The 16,198-nt window shown below is 41.3% G+C and overlaps 1 protein-coding gene across 4 annotated transcripts in view; it reads left to right on the top strand.

Annotated features, from left to right (window-relative positions):
* DLG2 (discs large MAGUK scaffold protein 2) overlaps positions 1 to 16,198 on the top strand; it is a 1,666,258-nt gene that overhangs the window by 393,739 nt on the left and 1,256,321 nt on the right. Inside the window, exon 1 of one of the 4 annotated variants that reach the window (XM_073661714.1) lies at positions 11,949 to 12,451. The exons of the other annotated variants lie outside the window; for them this stretch is intronic. Coding sequence (XP_073517815.1) covers positions 12,410 to 12,451 — 42 coding nt within the window. The 5' untranslated portion in view covers positions 11,949 to 12,409. Of the gene's footprint in view, positions 1 to 11,948; positions 12,452 to 16,198 lie in introns of those variants that run through there. 4 annotated transcript variants of the gene reach the window in all.

Genomic DNA, 16,198 nt, shown 5'->3' with positions numbered 1-16,198 from the left:
GACAATGACCCCAAACACACCTCCAGGCTGTGTAAGGGCTATTTGACCAAGAAGGAGAGTGATGGGGTGCTACGCCAGATGACCTGGCCTCCACAGTCACCAGACCTGAACCCAATCGAGATGGTTTGGGGTGAGCTGGACCGCAGAGTGAAGGCAAAAGAGCCAACAAGTGCTAAGCATCTCTGGGAACTCCTTCAAGATTGTTGGAAGACCATTTCCGGTGACTACCTCTTGAAGCTCATCAAGAGAATGCCAAGAGTGTGCAAAGCCGTCATCAAAGCAAAAGGTGGCTCCTTTGAAGAACCTAGAATATAAGACATATTTTCAGTTGTTTCACACTTTTTTGTTAAGTATATAATTCCACATGTGTTAATTCATAGTTTTTATGCCTTCAGTGTGAATGTACAATTTTCATAGTCATGAAAATACAGAAAAATCTTTAAATGAGAAGGTGTGTCCAAACTTTTGGGCTGTATATATATATATATATATCTGTCTGTGTATATACACTGTGTTCCAAATTATTATGCAAATAATATTTTCTCAGATTTTCCCAAATTACCTATATGAATTGCAGTCATTGTAATTTTCCAGTCAAGTAACTATTAGAGTACAATTGAAAGGTTTTTGTACAAACTGCCTATGATAACAGTATATTTTAAAAAAAAATAAAACACTCAAACTGCACTCAAAATGCATGTTCCAAATTATTATGCACAGCTGAGTTTTCAACCTTTTCATTTTAATAAAGAACAAAAAAATGGTCATTTTTGAAATTATAAGCATTAGCAGGTTATTACAAACTGAAATCAAACAGTTTTCAACTCAAAACTTTATTCTAGGTGATGTTACATTTGCACATAGGACCGCTTGTCCGAAAGGAGCTTCTGAACTCTCTCGTCCATTGAATTTGTCAGGTTTTGGATGGTTTCTGCTTCAATTGTTTTGCATGAGGACAGAATACCCTCCCAGAGCTGTTGCTTAGATGTGAACTGCCTCCCGCCATCATAGACACTCCTTTTGATGATGCTCCAGAGGTTCTCAATGGGGTTGAGGTCAGGGAAGCATGGGGGCCACACCATAAGTTTGTCCCCTTTTATGCCCACAGCAGCCAGAGATGCAGATGTGTTATGTGCAGCATGAGATGGTGCATTATCATGCATGAAATGATCTTGCTGCGGAATGCACGGTTCTTCTTGAACCATGGAAGGAAGTGCTGTTTGAGAAACTCAACATACATTATGGAGTTCATCTTTACCCCTTCAGGGATCCTAAAAGGGCCGACAATCTCTCTCCCCATGATTCCAGCCCAAAACATTACTCCACCTCCTCCTTGTTGGTGCTGTAGCTGTGTTTGCATGGGGTGTCCATCAACCAGCCATCCTCCACTCCATCCATCTGGACCATCGAGATCATTTCATGCATGATAATGCCCCGTCTCATGCTGCACATAACACATCTGCATCTCTGGCTGCTATGGGCATAAAAGGGGACAAACTTATGGTGTGGCACCCATGCTCCCCTGACCTCAACCCCATTGAGAACCTCTGGAGCATCATCAAAAGGAGTGTCTATGATGGCGGGAGGCAGTTCACATCTAAGCAACAGCTCTGGGAGGGTATTCTGTCCTCATGCAAAACAATTGAAGCAGAAACCATCCAAAACCTGACAAATTCAATGGACGAGAGAGTTCAGAAGCTCCTTTCGGACAAGCGGTCCTATGTGCAAATGTAACATCACCTAGAATAAAGTTTTGAGTTGAAAACTGTTTGATTTCAGTTTGTAATAACCTGCTAATGCTTATAATTTCAAAAATGACCATTTTTTTGTTCTTTATTAAAATGAAAAGGTTGAAAACTCAGCTGTGCATAATAATTTGGAACATGCATTTTGAGTGCAGTTTGAGTGTTTTATTTTTTAAAAAATATACTGTTATCATAGGCAGTTTGTACAGAAACCTTTCAATTGTACTCTAATAGTTATTTGACTGGAAAATTACAATGACTGCAATTCATATAGGTAATTTGGGAAAATCTGAGAAAATATTATTTGCATAATAATTTGGAACACAGTATATATATATATATATATATATATATATATATATATATATATATATATATATATATATATATATGTGTGTAATTCTTACGGTTATTTGGCAATAAGACCAAATATAATCATGGAATTCAAGGGATTTATTAATTTGGATATGTTTTTTTTGTTTCAAGGGTTCTCTGACAATAAGTGGTATACTATTGCTGGGATCTACAGAACTTGGTGGAAAATGTGTCAGCAAGTCTTAAATTAACCTGCAGTGCCTCATCAGGAGAAATGGAGCATTACTGTCAAGCTGTCTCTGTGTACTGGAGGTAGGGGGCCTAAGCTGACCCTAAGCTGGGGCCCTGACTAATCCCTCTACCTGGAGGTACTGTTAAAGGTACAGAGGTCCAGGGCGCCAGCGTAACCCCTACCTCCTGAGGATCCCTGCACCTAAGTAATCTAGTCCTGAGAAGGACCCCTATCACAACAAAAGGGGACAGGTAATAATATGCCCACACACAGTACTTAGACGAACGAGACAGTACAAGGGAAAAACCAAAACCACCTTGCATACAAAAACTACACAACTACAACAGAGGGAACACCAACGGGAAAGGAGATAAATGATAAAGCGAGAAAGGGAAAAAACACTCCAAATACACTTAGCTCTGAAACTCCAAATACCACGATCCGCTCTGTTAGTCTGCATGAAATGCTTTCACCGACAACTTCCCTAACAGAGCAGCAGACATATGAAGGAATCTCACTACTGCAGAATTGATTGCAACTTGGGTGAGGCTGGACCTTGACTAGCACAGAGAGAGAGAGTTAACTCCCTCACTGCCAAAAAGCACAAAACACCAAAAACTCAGCTGCGAGAAGTCAGGCTGTGCAATCGTGACGATCTTCGTGGCGACACAACCATGACAGTACCCCCCCTTCTACGAGGGGCCTCCGGACCCTCAGGGCCAGGTTTATCCGGGTGAGTCGTGTGGAAGGCCCGAATTAACAGGTCTGCGTTAATATCTGACGCAGGAACCCACATCCTCTCCTCAGGACCATACCCCTTCCAATGAACCAGGTACTGAAGGGACCGACGATTAAAGCGTGAATCGATGGCCTTCGATACCTGGAACTCCAAGTTACCATTGACCACCACTGGAGGCGGAGGTAAAGGTGACGGTATCACCGGCGCCACATACCTCTTAAGCAACGATCTGTGGAACACGTTGTGAATTTTAAACGTAGGGGGGAGATCAAGACGGAATGCCACCGGATTAATTATAGAACTGATCCTGTACGGCCCGATGAACCTGGGACCCAGTTTCCAGGAAGGAACCTTAAGTTTTATATTCTTAGTAGACAACCATACCAGATCGTTCACACTTAGGTCCGGACCAGACACTCTCCTCCTGTCAGCCATACGTTTGTAACGGTTCCCCATAGTACTCAGATTATTCAGTACCCCTCTCCATACAGAAGCGAGTGATGACGAAAATCGTTCCTCCTCAGGCACCCCCGAAGAGCCCCCTCTACTGAAAGTACAAAACTGGGGGTGAAAACCATATGCCCCAAAAAACGGGGACTTACCAGTGGACTCACTCCGCCTATTATTGAGAGCAAACTCCGCCAGAGGTAAGAAAGAAGCCCAGTCCTCCTGGTTCTCTGACACAAAACACCGGAGATATGTCTCCAAACTCTGGTTCAGACGTTCCGTCTGACCATTGGTCTGGGGATGAAAAGCCGATGAGAACGACAAATGCATACCCCGCCGAGTACAAAATGCCTTCCAGAACTTGGACACAAACTGAGACCCCCGATCCGACACCACATCGGAGGGTACCCCGTGAAGCCTCACAATCTCCCCAATGAACACCTGCGCAAGAGTTTTAGCATTAGGAAGAGCAGGAAGAGCGATAAAATGTGCCATCTTGCTGAACCTGTCTACTACAACGAGAATGACAGTTTTACCCGAAGACGGCGGGAGGTCCGTAATAAAGTCCATAGACAGATGAGTCCAAGGACGCTCCGGGATCTTCAAAGGTAAGAGGGCCCCAGACGGACGGGTATGTGGGGTCTTAGAGCGCGCACAAACCCCACAGGTCGCAACAAAAGTTACCACTTCCTTATGTAAGTTAGGCCACCAAAACCGACGCGAGAGGAGTTCCACAGTTGCTTTACTCCCTGGGTGTCCTGCTAAAGCTGAGTTATGGTGTGCCTCGATCACCTTTTGTCGTAGCTGATCTGTAACAAACAGTCTCCCTGGAGGTCCAACAGGGGCGTCCCCCTGAGCCTCCAATACGTCCTCCTCAAGCTCAGAGCATACTGCCGACACCACCACCCCCTCTTGAAGGATAGGAACCGGGTCATCCGTATTCCCGGCCCCAGGGAAACTACGAGATAAGGCATCCGCCTTCACATTTTTTGACCCAGGACGAAACGTAACGACAAAATTAAACCTGGTAAAAAACAACGACCACCTGGCTTGTCTGGGATTCAGACGTTTTGCAGACTCCAGATAAAGCAGGTTCTTGTGATCGGTGATGACGGTGACCGGATGGACTGCCCCCTCCAAAAAATGGCGCCACTCCTCAAAAGCTAACTTAATGGCCAAGAGTTCCCTATTGCCGACATCGTAATTCCTCTCGGCGGACGACAATTTTTTAGAGAAAAAGGCGCACAGATGCCACTTACCAGGGGACGATCCTTGTGACAACACTGCTCCCACCCCTACCTCGGAAGCGTCTACCTCTACAATGAATGGCTGTGAAGCATCAGGTTGAATGAGTATGGGTGCCGAGGCAAAACATTTTTTCAAGGAGGAGAAAGCTTGACAAGCCTTGTCAGACCACCTAGAAAAATCCGTCCCCTTTTTTGTCATGTCAGTGAGAGGTTTAACCATGGACGAGAAATTACGAATGAACTTCCGGTAATAATTAGCAAACCCCAGGAAACGTTGTAGTGCTTTAAGATTCTCAGGCAGATCCCACTCAAGAACTGCCCGCACTTTCCCAGGGTCCATACGAAAACCAGACGCTGAAACCAGGAAACCTAAAAACTGGAGTTCCTGTACAGCGAACACACACTTTTCCCATTTAGCATACAGTTTATTATCCCGCAAGATCTGTAACACCTGCCTAACGTGCTCCTGATGAGACACCAGATCAGGCGAGTAAATTAAGATATCATCCAGATATATGACAACAAACTGTCCAACCAGGCGGCGAAAAATGTCATTAACAAAGTGTTGGAACACCGCCGGGGCATTAGTCAGACCGAATGGCATGACAAGGTTCTCATAATGCCCCTCCGGAGTGTTAAACGCCGTCTTCCACTCATCCCCCTCCTTCATTCTAATCAGATTGTACGCCCCCCTGAGATCCAACTTAGAGAACCATTTGGCGCCCACGATCTGATTAAAGAGATCGGGAATAAGTGGGAGCGGGTACGGATCTCGGACCGTAATCCGATTAAGTTCACGGAAATCCAGGCAAGGGCGTAGGCCTCCATCCTTCTTCTTCACAAAGAAGAACCCCGCGGCCACTGGGGAAGATGAAGGTCTAATATGCCCCTTAGCCAGACTTTCAGAAATATAATCCTTCATGGCCTGCCTCTCAGGGCCAGAAAGGTTATACAACCTAGATTTAGGTAACTTGGCCTCAGGGAGCAATTTTACAGAACAGTCATACTCGCGATGAGGAGGTAGTTCCCAACACCCCTTCTCCGAGAATACATCCTCAAAGTCCACCAAAAATGGAGGCAAGACCCTAGGAGTGACAGCACCGACGACCGTATTCATGCAGTTTTTATTACAGAAATTACTCCATTGGCTTATCTCTCTGGATTGCCAATTAATAACCGGGTTATGCTTAGTTAACCAAGGAAGGCCCAACACTATAGGAGTGGGAAGACCCTCCAACACATAGCAAGACAACAGTTCTTTATGTATCGCCCCCACTTGAAGTTTTACGTTATGCACAACATGCAAAAAACTTCCCTGACCGAGGGGCCTGGCATCGATCGAGAATATGGGGATGGGTTTAGCCAACTCACTCAAATGCATACCTTGAACCCGGGCAAACCGAGCGTCCACCAGATTAGCCCCGGCCCCACTATCTAAAAGAACAGATATCTTCTCAGTTCTCGTACCCACCACCACCTCCGCCGGTACGAGAAACTGAGATGACCCTAGGGACGAAATACCTACTCCCAGATTGCCGTCCACCACACAACCTGGGATTAAAAGTTTTCCGACGACTCTTTACTCTGCAAAGGACGGGATGGACACCCCCCAATAAAATGTCCCTTTCTCCCGCAGAAGAAACACCTTCCAGTCTTGTGGTGTGCCACCGGTCCCCTCCCCCGAAATGATGTCCCTCCTAATTGCATAGGCTCCTCTGGACTGACCAGGGGAACCACCATATGAGGGGACCTTGTAGGAGGTGGAGTCATCACAGGGGGTGGAGTTATCCCGCACCTCTCCCGAAGCCGTCTGTCAATGCGAATAGCAAGGGCCATAGCGGCTTCCAGTGACGCGGGAGAGTCATACTGTGCCAACACATCCTTTAATTTGTCGGATAAACCTTGACAAAACTGGCTCCTAAGAGCCGGGTCATTCCACTGGGTGTCAGTGGCCCACCTACGGAACTCCGAACAGAATTCCTCCGCCGGACGATCTCCCTGCTGGATCCTACGTAACTTAGATTCAGCAAGGGAGATCCGATCCGGGTCATCATATACAAGACCCAGAGCAGCAAAAAACCTATCCACTGACTGGAGAGCCGAGGAGCCCGGGGGAAGAGAGAACGCCCAAGATTGTGGGTCCCCTTGTAGGAGCGAGATGACAATTCCCACCCTTTGTTCTTCACTCCCCGATGACCGAGGCCGCAGCCGAAAGTACAACTTGCATGCCTCCCGGAAAACAAAAAACTTGTCCCGCCCCCCAGTGAACCTGTCAGGGAGAGCTACTTTAGGTTCTGGTCCGGCTTGCTCCTGAGGATACAAAACCTTGGACCTAACGTTCGCCAGCTCCATGGACAAACACTGCAACTGCCGAGCTAGACCGGCTACTGGATCCATGGTAGCTGGAGAAAATCTAAGTGGTCGGTGAAAATGTCAAGCTGTCTCTGTGTACTGGAGGTAGGGGGCCTAAGCTGACCCTAAGCTGGCGCCCTGACTAATCCCTCTACCTGGAGGTACTGTTAAAGGTACAGAGGTCCAGGGCGCCAGCGTAACCCCTACCTCCTGAGGATCCCTGCACCTAAGTAATCTAGTCCTGAGAAGGACCCCGATCACAACAAAAGGGGACAGGTAATAATATGCCCACACTCAGTACTTAGACGAACGAGACAGTACAAGGGTAAAACCAAAACCACCTTGCATACAAAAACTACACAACTACAACAGAGGGAACACCAACAGGAAAGGAGATAAATGATAAAGCGAGGAAGGGAAAAACACTCCAAATACACTTATCTCTGAAACTCCAATTACCACGATCCGCTCTGTTAGTCTGCATGAAATGCTTTCACCGACAACTTCCCTAACAGAGCAGCAGACATATGAAGGAATCTCACTACTGCAGAATTGATTGCAACTGGGCGAGGCTGGACCTTGACTAGCACAGAGAGAGAGAGTTAACTCCCTCACTGCCGAAAAGCACAAAACACCAAAAACTCAGCTGCGAGAAGTCAGGCTGTGCAATCGTGACGATCTTCGTGGCGACACAACCATGACAATTACATATTTTTTTATTAAATTCAATGGGGTGTCCATTCAATGGATGAATAAAGTCCTCTAGAATGAGAAATGCTCTTTGCTCAAGTTAATAGCTGACAATCTTGAACCCCTTTATTATTCTGGATTTCGTCTCTAAACGAGAGAATTTTTGCTGGAATGACTTTCAGCTTTTCTTTTTTTTGTTTATATATATATATATATATATATATTGTCCCTTTATGGATGTAAAAAAGTTAGTAAAAATCCTGCTAACATAGGAATGGTGTACTTTAAAATCTACAGCTACCAGACGAGTCTGTTCTGGAGACTTACAAGGAGCCTTGACAGTTTTGATTATCTTGCAGACTTCCCAGCCAGGATCGTCAGTCATGAAACTTTTGCTTAAAATTAGAGAAAAATGGTTTGAAACCTTTCGCACCACTCTGAGTGCCAGCTCTAGAATTAAACATGAGCTTCTAATCCAGCGCTGCTTAATATTTAGGTCAGCAAACAAAGTCTCCTGCGAGTAAAAGTAGAATTTTTAATGTAATTATAACTTAATTCCAATGATTATATATCTGAAAAGGATGCTGTATGAGATGAAACCGAAACATTGTGCATTATTTATTACTGTCTGTGACATTTACATCTCAACTGTCAGACATTGATTTGTATATATATATATACACATATATATATGTGTGTGTATGTATGTGTATATATATATATATATATATATATATATATATATACACATGTGTAATGCACACTATAGAGTATAGTATTTACATTATTATACTATTGTTCATGGGGCAGTATTACACTCCCTGACAGAAGTTATGTCGCTTATCCATGTTATGTAAATGAAAGCTTATAACCTGACGTTAAATTCATCCATTGGTTTTATAAATTACTCTTTTGAAAGCTGAAACCCTCCCAAATTTGGTTTCGGTTAAGAAAATAAATTGGCATCAATGCTGAAATATTGATCATTTCATCAACACAGAATGTTGAGATTTTGGCAAGACAAAAGTTTTGTCGCCTGGTCATATAATGCACCCAATCCTAGTTTACATCCTCACCAGTGCTCAGTAAATGATTGGTTAATTAGTGGGTGTGTATAAAAAGAAACCCAGCACCCCAGACCTTCACTTGAACTGCAACTTGAGCTCTGACAACATGCCAAAAATCCACCCTGCGACCAAAGCCTTGATTATCAAGAGGCTGAAGACCAGATCCACTGCGGAGGTGGCTGGCACCTTTAATGTGTCTCAGCGTCAAGTACAAAGAATCAAAAAAAAATTTGAAGAGACTGGAGATGTGTTTGATAAGCCCAGGTCCGGTAGACCCCGCAAGACAACTGCTCAGGAGGAACTTTTGTTGGTTAGAAAATCCAAAGCAAGCCCCTCTTCCACTGCAGCAGAGCTCCAACAGGCCTGGTCACCTCAAGTCCATGTGTCAACTAGAACAGTTTGTAGGATTCTGTCTCGAAAGCCCAGAAGCCAGCACTAACCAAAAGGCAAATAAAAAACCGTGTGGCATTTGCAAAGTCCCACAGCCTGCTAAACAGATGGACGCTGGAAAAGTGGCAGAAGGTGGATTTCTCTGATGAATCTTCAGTAGAATTACACCACAGCCGCCGCAAATACTGCAGGAGACCTACTGGAGCCCGTATGGATCCAAAATACACCCAGAAAACAGTTACATTTGGTGGTGGAAAGATCATGGTCTGGGGTTACATTCAGTATGGGGGAGTGCGAAACATTTGTAAGGTGGAAGGCAATATCAATGGCCTAAAATATCAAGAAGTATTAGCTACCTCTTACATTCCAAATCATAAAAGGGGTCAAATTCTGCAGCAGGATGGTGCTCCATCTCATACATCCATCTCTACAGCAAAGTTCCTCCAGGCAAAAAAGATCAAGGTGCTGAAGGACTGGCCAGCCCAGTCACCAGACATGAACATCATTGAGCAGGTTTGGGGTAGGATGAAAGAGGAAGCTTGGAAGACAAAACCAAAGAATCTAGATCCGCAATTTCCTACGGGATAAATAAAGTATATCTTATCTTATCTTATCTTATGACCTCTGGGAGGCATGTAAGACGGCATTCTCTGCTATTCCTGATGACTCCATTAATAAATTGTATGAATCATTGTTGAACCGCATGGATGCCGTCCTTCAAGCTCATGGAAGTCACACAAAATATTAAATATGACTCTAATAGCACCACAACTTCATTCACCAATGTTATGCCACATACATTTGTATTTTAAGATAATTATTTGTTTGAATATCACATTACTTTCTGTGGGCGACAAAACTTTTGTCTTGCCAAAATCTGACCATTCTGTGTTCATTAAATGATCAATATTTCAGCATTGATGCCAATTTATTTTCTTAACCTAAACCAAATTTGGGAGGGTTTCAGCTTTCAAAAGAGTAATTTATAAAACCAATGGATGAATTTAACGTCAGGTTATAAGCTTTCATTTACATAACATGGGTAAGCGACATAACTTCTGTCAGGGAGTGTATAGTAGTTTTATTTTTGTACATAGGGGGCAGTATTATAGTAGTTATATTCTTGTACATAGGGGGCAGTATTATAGTGGTTATATTCTTGTACAGAGGAGGCAGTATTATAGTAGTTATATTCTTGTACATAGGAGCTGTATTATAGTAGTTATATTCTCGTACATAGTGGCAGTATTATAGTAGTTATATTCTTGTACATAGGAGCAGTATTATAGTAGTTATATTCTTGTACATAGGGGCAGTATTATAATAGTTATATTCTTGTACATAGGGGCAGTATTATAGTAGTTATATTCTTGTACGTAGGAGGCAGTATTATAGTAGTTATATTCTTGTACATAGGGGGCAGTATTATAGTAGTTTTATTCTTGTACATAGGGGGCAGTATTATAGTAGTTATATTCTTGTACATAGGAGGCAGTATTATAGTAGTTATATTCTTGTATATAGGGGCAGTATTATAGTCAGGGAAAGGATAGTGTCCAGCTGACCCCCATGCACTATTTGAAGATCAGAGGAAGCGTCCGTGTCTTGGATGTGAATGATTGCAAAGAGAGAAAAATCCAGCTTCACAGAAATCAAAAAAACTTTTCTTTATGGGTATTAATGAGTCTAACGTAAGAAAAACCCTTAAAATATTTATCTTTTATTCAATATGCATTAAACATCAAAATAAGGACCCAAGAACTTGAATTACACCAGTACAGACCAATCACTGACACACTGTATTTAAACCAATACAATAAGGTATTTACAGATAAAGTACCTTAAGCACAAAAAAGGAGAAAGAGTCAATACTACTCCAGAATAGCCTAAGTCTGGCACCTGCCTACCAGCGGAGGTTGGCACCCTATTATATCAGCTACAATGGCGCCCCCACTCTTCGGCAGCTCTCCCTCCGTATGCCTCAATGTCCCTAAGATTACGGTGGGATGGCAGTGTGTACAAAACACTATTCCTTAATCATAAAATATCAGATATCAGAGAAAATAAGTGCAAATAAAAAGATATCCTCTACTCACTTAAGTTCTGCTGATAACAATCTCAATTCAAAATTCATTAAAAAATGTGATATCTTAGTAATACCCCAAAGTCAATAGTGACAACTTTAAAGATGGGGGTAAGTTCCTGATAGACTAAGCAGATAGTGTAGAGGGTACTTAGCTCTATGAAAAGCATTGCTGCTGCTCCAGTTAAGCCTCTTTATTGGTGGAAACACTCCAGTTGGTGAATGTATGCCATAATATGCCATGGTAGTGGATAAAACAACTTGTTTCAGGTAGTGAAACCCTTAATCATGTTCCAAAAAAAAAACATGATTTTCACAAAAATGTTCACAAAAACATCCTAAATCACTTCACTTCAGTATTATATAAATTTGGATCTCCCGCGATAGGATCCCCCTTAAAGCAACAAGCCAATATATATTTTATAATACATTCTTAACATAAAACTTTGTAAAGAAGAAAGCAAAAAACTTACTCTGGCCCTTTGTAGGAAAAAAAATCTAAATCCCAGAACTAATGTTGTCACAACCTGATGTTCCTCATCCAACGATGTCTTAATGAGCAGCTCGCGAGACCAAACTAATTGTTTAGAGCGCGCTGCCTCTTTAAGAGCAGTGATGAGTAAAAAAAGAAAAAAAAAAACAGTCTAGTGTCTTTAGACTGGAGGAGAGGAAAAAAAATGGAAGCCTTTTTCTTTTCCTCCATTAATTCACTTAGTGAAAATGTTTCGTCCCTGATACAAGATTATGGAAATTTGTAATTTTTCACCTTAATGATTTGCTCCAGCTTCCCCTTCCTCCTTCCCTGTCTTCTGCTACCAGAGCGACTCGTCGTAAGTTTGCTAATTGAATATTTTTGGACCTAAATAAGCAGCGGCTTGTAGGCTGCGGAAGAGTCTTGACGCTTTCATTCAGTGCCTTTAAGACATTGCTCTCGCTCGTTCTTTTTTTTTAAGTCAGAAAAGCAAGAGATCAATGCAATTTCTAACTGACAGCGATACGGCGGCTTCCCCTGTAAGACATCCTCAGGATCCTGCTGCTGCCTCTATGCTCCGCGCTGCAGAGACCAGCTGAACTCTGCTCCATATGTCCCTTATTCCTTGCAATGTTCTTTGCCTGTTACTGTGCACTCAGGACTAATGTCAAGGTAAGGACCTGTCTCATTCCCTCTCCGTCTCATGTCCGTGGGGAAATCTGCATCTGCAGAAAAATGTCTACCCCTGTCGGTTTCAGCACTTTGGAAGAGCCAGCTCAGCTTATCTGCTATTACAGGTGGTTGCTGACGGTCTGTGTGTCAGGTCTTGGCGCTCGGCTGGTAGAGTCTATTGTCCTATACGTTTCCAACTGCAGATTTAGGTTTGGCGAATTTTTATTTTTTTTTTCCTCTGCAGAGAAAATCCCCCTCTGTTTACAAACTGTTGTGTTAGAAATTTAAAAATGTTGCAATGTTCCGTTGATAGAATGTTGCTTTTGAAATTCAAAAATGTTGCAATTTTCTGTTTACAAACTGTTGTGTTTGAAATTCAAAAATGTTGCAATGTTCCGTCGATAGAATGTTGCGTTTGAATTTTGAATTTAACTCTTTGGGCTCCAGGGTGATTGGATGTCAGTTGATGCAGTGAGTCTCGCTCGCTTTTATGGTTTATTTTGGGGGTCACATCACATTTCGGAAGAGTTATAATTTTTTTTGTTTGTGTCACCACTTGCTATGGAGTAATTTTATTTATTTTTGGGACCCCAGAGGTCCCAAACTTCTATGATCTCCATTTAGTGGATGCAATGTAACAAAATGTCATTTGCATTCTAACTGAACTTTTGCGTTTATATAAGTAGACCAAAGAAATACAATTATTATGTGCAGTTGAAGCAGAGCTGAGTTTTGATGATACCGTGTAGTTTACTGAAATTAGAGTTTTTGCGATTTGGCTTTAAAAAAAAAAATCAAACAAACCCTCCTCCTTTCCCCCCCCAAAAAAGGCTAATGACAGATTCAGCTCTGCTACATTTGCATATAATTACACGGAAGGACTCATGATTCACAGGCGAGAGATAAGTAACCGTTTCAGCTCTGCTACAACTGTGCTATTTGTGAATGCAGCCAAGTTTTGGCGTTCTGTGTCACGTCAAGAACTGAGAAAGGCGTTTCATGTTCTTGTGTCTTCGAGTGGGAGAGACTTAGGATTCGACACGTTTCCATAGGAGATTGTATTTTTATCCTGCGAGGTCAGACAGGTGTTGCTCGCTGCCGATGCAGTTTATAGTTTTATATAGCGTTGTCTCTATAACTATAATGCAGGACATGGAGATTATTCTCGTTTGTTCTCCTGGGGCTTTGTCGCAAGGATATGTGTGAAAAAAATATAAATAGCAGCATGAGGAACATTCGTCGCACCTTCTCTGCCAACTTCTGCACTCCTCTGCCCTTTATAGCACGTGTTAAAGGGATACTATACCTATTCCTATATACTAAAGCTATACAGGTGAAGGCAATCTGTTATCAACTATTTCTGGCTGGGGAGGGGCCGACTGTAGCATACTCCAATGAGATGAGTGACAGGAAGTCCAGAAATTCACCTGATTATGTGACATATTTTCTGTACTGAGACCCCTGAAAACATTTATATGCATTTATGTTGCAGATATGGACTGCTATTTCTATATACTTTACTTTTGAGGAATTTTTTTATTTCGTTTTCTTGCCCCTTTAAGAGACATGTCAACGCTATCTGTTTTAAAGGGAATCACCCTATTTTTAACTCAATGAGTGATGTATAATTTATAAAGCAAATTAAAAAGTATTACTGGTGTATTGAATTAATTTGATAGTGGCCAATATACTTACTTTTCTTCTGCTCCAGGTGTTGCTGCACTTGATGCCATTTAGAGTCAGGATGCAGCAACTCCTGGAACCGAACAAGACCCAGGAACAAGGTAACTATGTAGTCTGATTTGGGGTCAGGATATTTTCTTTTATCTGATCATGGTCTCAGCTTTTAGTCATCTTGTATTCATTTATAGGTCTTGCCTGGAGTCTGATATTTATACAGAAAAGGTTATTTTTTAAGGGGGTCTGATATGTGGGTTCAAATTTAAATAGGAGTCTGGTATCGGTCTCACCATTTTTACCCTGGATGACTTGGGTTTCAAAATAACTAATGCAATACTGTCTCCTTATGAAAAATATAACTACTATAATACTGCCCCCTATGTACAAGAATATAATTATTATAATACTGCTCCTATGTACAAAAATATAACTACTATAATACTGCCCCCTATGTATAAGAATATAACTACTATAATACCGTTACCTATGTACAAGAATATAACTACTATAATACTGCTCCTATGTACAAGAATATAGCTACTATAATACTGCCCCTATGTACGACTATAACTACTATAATACTGCCCCCTATGTACAAGAATATAACTACTATAATACTGCTCCTATGTACAAGAATATAACTACTATAATACTGCTCCTATGTACAAGAATATAGCTACTATAATACTGCTCCTATGTACGACTATAACTACTATAATACTGCCCCTATGTACAAGAATATAACTACTATAATACTGCCCCCTATGTACAAGAATATAACTACTATAATACTGCCCCCTATGTACAAGAATATAACTACTATAATACTGCTCCTATGTACAAGAATATAACTACTATAATACTGCTCACTATGTACAAGAATACAACTACTATAATACTGCCCCTATGTACAAGAATATAACTACTATAATACTGCTCCTATGTACAAGAATATAACTACTATAATACTGCCCCCTATGTGCAAGAATATAACTACTATAATACTGCTTCTATGTACAAGAATATAACTACTATAATACTGCCCCTATGTACAAGAATATAACTACTATAATACTGCTCCTATGTACAAGAATATAACTACTATAATACTGCCCCTATGTACATGAATATTACTACTATAATACTGCCCCTATATGCAAGAATAGAACTACTATAATACTGGCGTATGTACAAGAATATAACTATTATAATACTACCCCCTATGTACAAGAATATAACTACTGTAATACTGCCCCTATGTACAAGAATATAACTACTATAATACTGCCCCTATGTACAAGAATATAACTATTATAATACTACCCCCTATGTACAAGAATATAACTACTATAATACTGCCCCTATGTACATGAATATTGCTACTATAATACTGCCCCTATATGCAAGAATATAACTACTATAATACTGGCGTATGTACAAGAATATAACTATTATAATACTACCCCCTATGTACAAGAATATAACTACTGTAATACTGCCCCTATGTACAAGAATATAACTACTATAATACTGCCCCTATGTACAAGAATATAACTACTGTAATACTGCCCCTATGTACAAGAATATAACTACTATAATACTGCCCCTATGTACAAGAATATAACTACTGTAATACTGCCCCTGTGTACAAGAATATAACAACTATAATACTGCCCCTATGTACATGAATATTACTACTATAATACTGCCCCTATATGCAAGAATATAACTACTATAATACTGCCCCCTATGTACAAGAATATAACTACTATAATACTGGCGTATGTACAAGATTATAACTACTATAATACTGCCCCTATGTACATGAATATTACTACTATAATACTGCCCCTATGTACAAGAATATAACTACTATAATACTGCCCCTATGTACAAGAATATAACTACTGTAATACTGCCTCTGTGTACAAGAATATAACAACTATAATACTGCCCCTATGTACATGAATATTACTACTATAATACTGCCCCTATATGCAAGAATATAACTACTATAATACTGCCCCCTATGTACAAGAATATAACTACTATAATACTGGCGTATGT

The sequence above is a fragment of the Phyllobates terribilis genome, unplaced genomic scaffold (genome assembly GCF_046119375.1).
Source record: "Phyllobates terribilis strain yellow unplaced genomic scaffold, ASM4611937v1 Scaffold_2__4_contigs__length_985480577, whole genome shotgun sequence".
Lineage (NCBI taxonomy): Eukaryota > Metazoa > Chordata > Amphibia > Anura > Dendrobatidae > Phyllobates > Phyllobates terribilis.
Note: the sequence above shows the minus strand (reverse complement) of the source record. Positions and strands in the feature narration are given on the sequence as shown.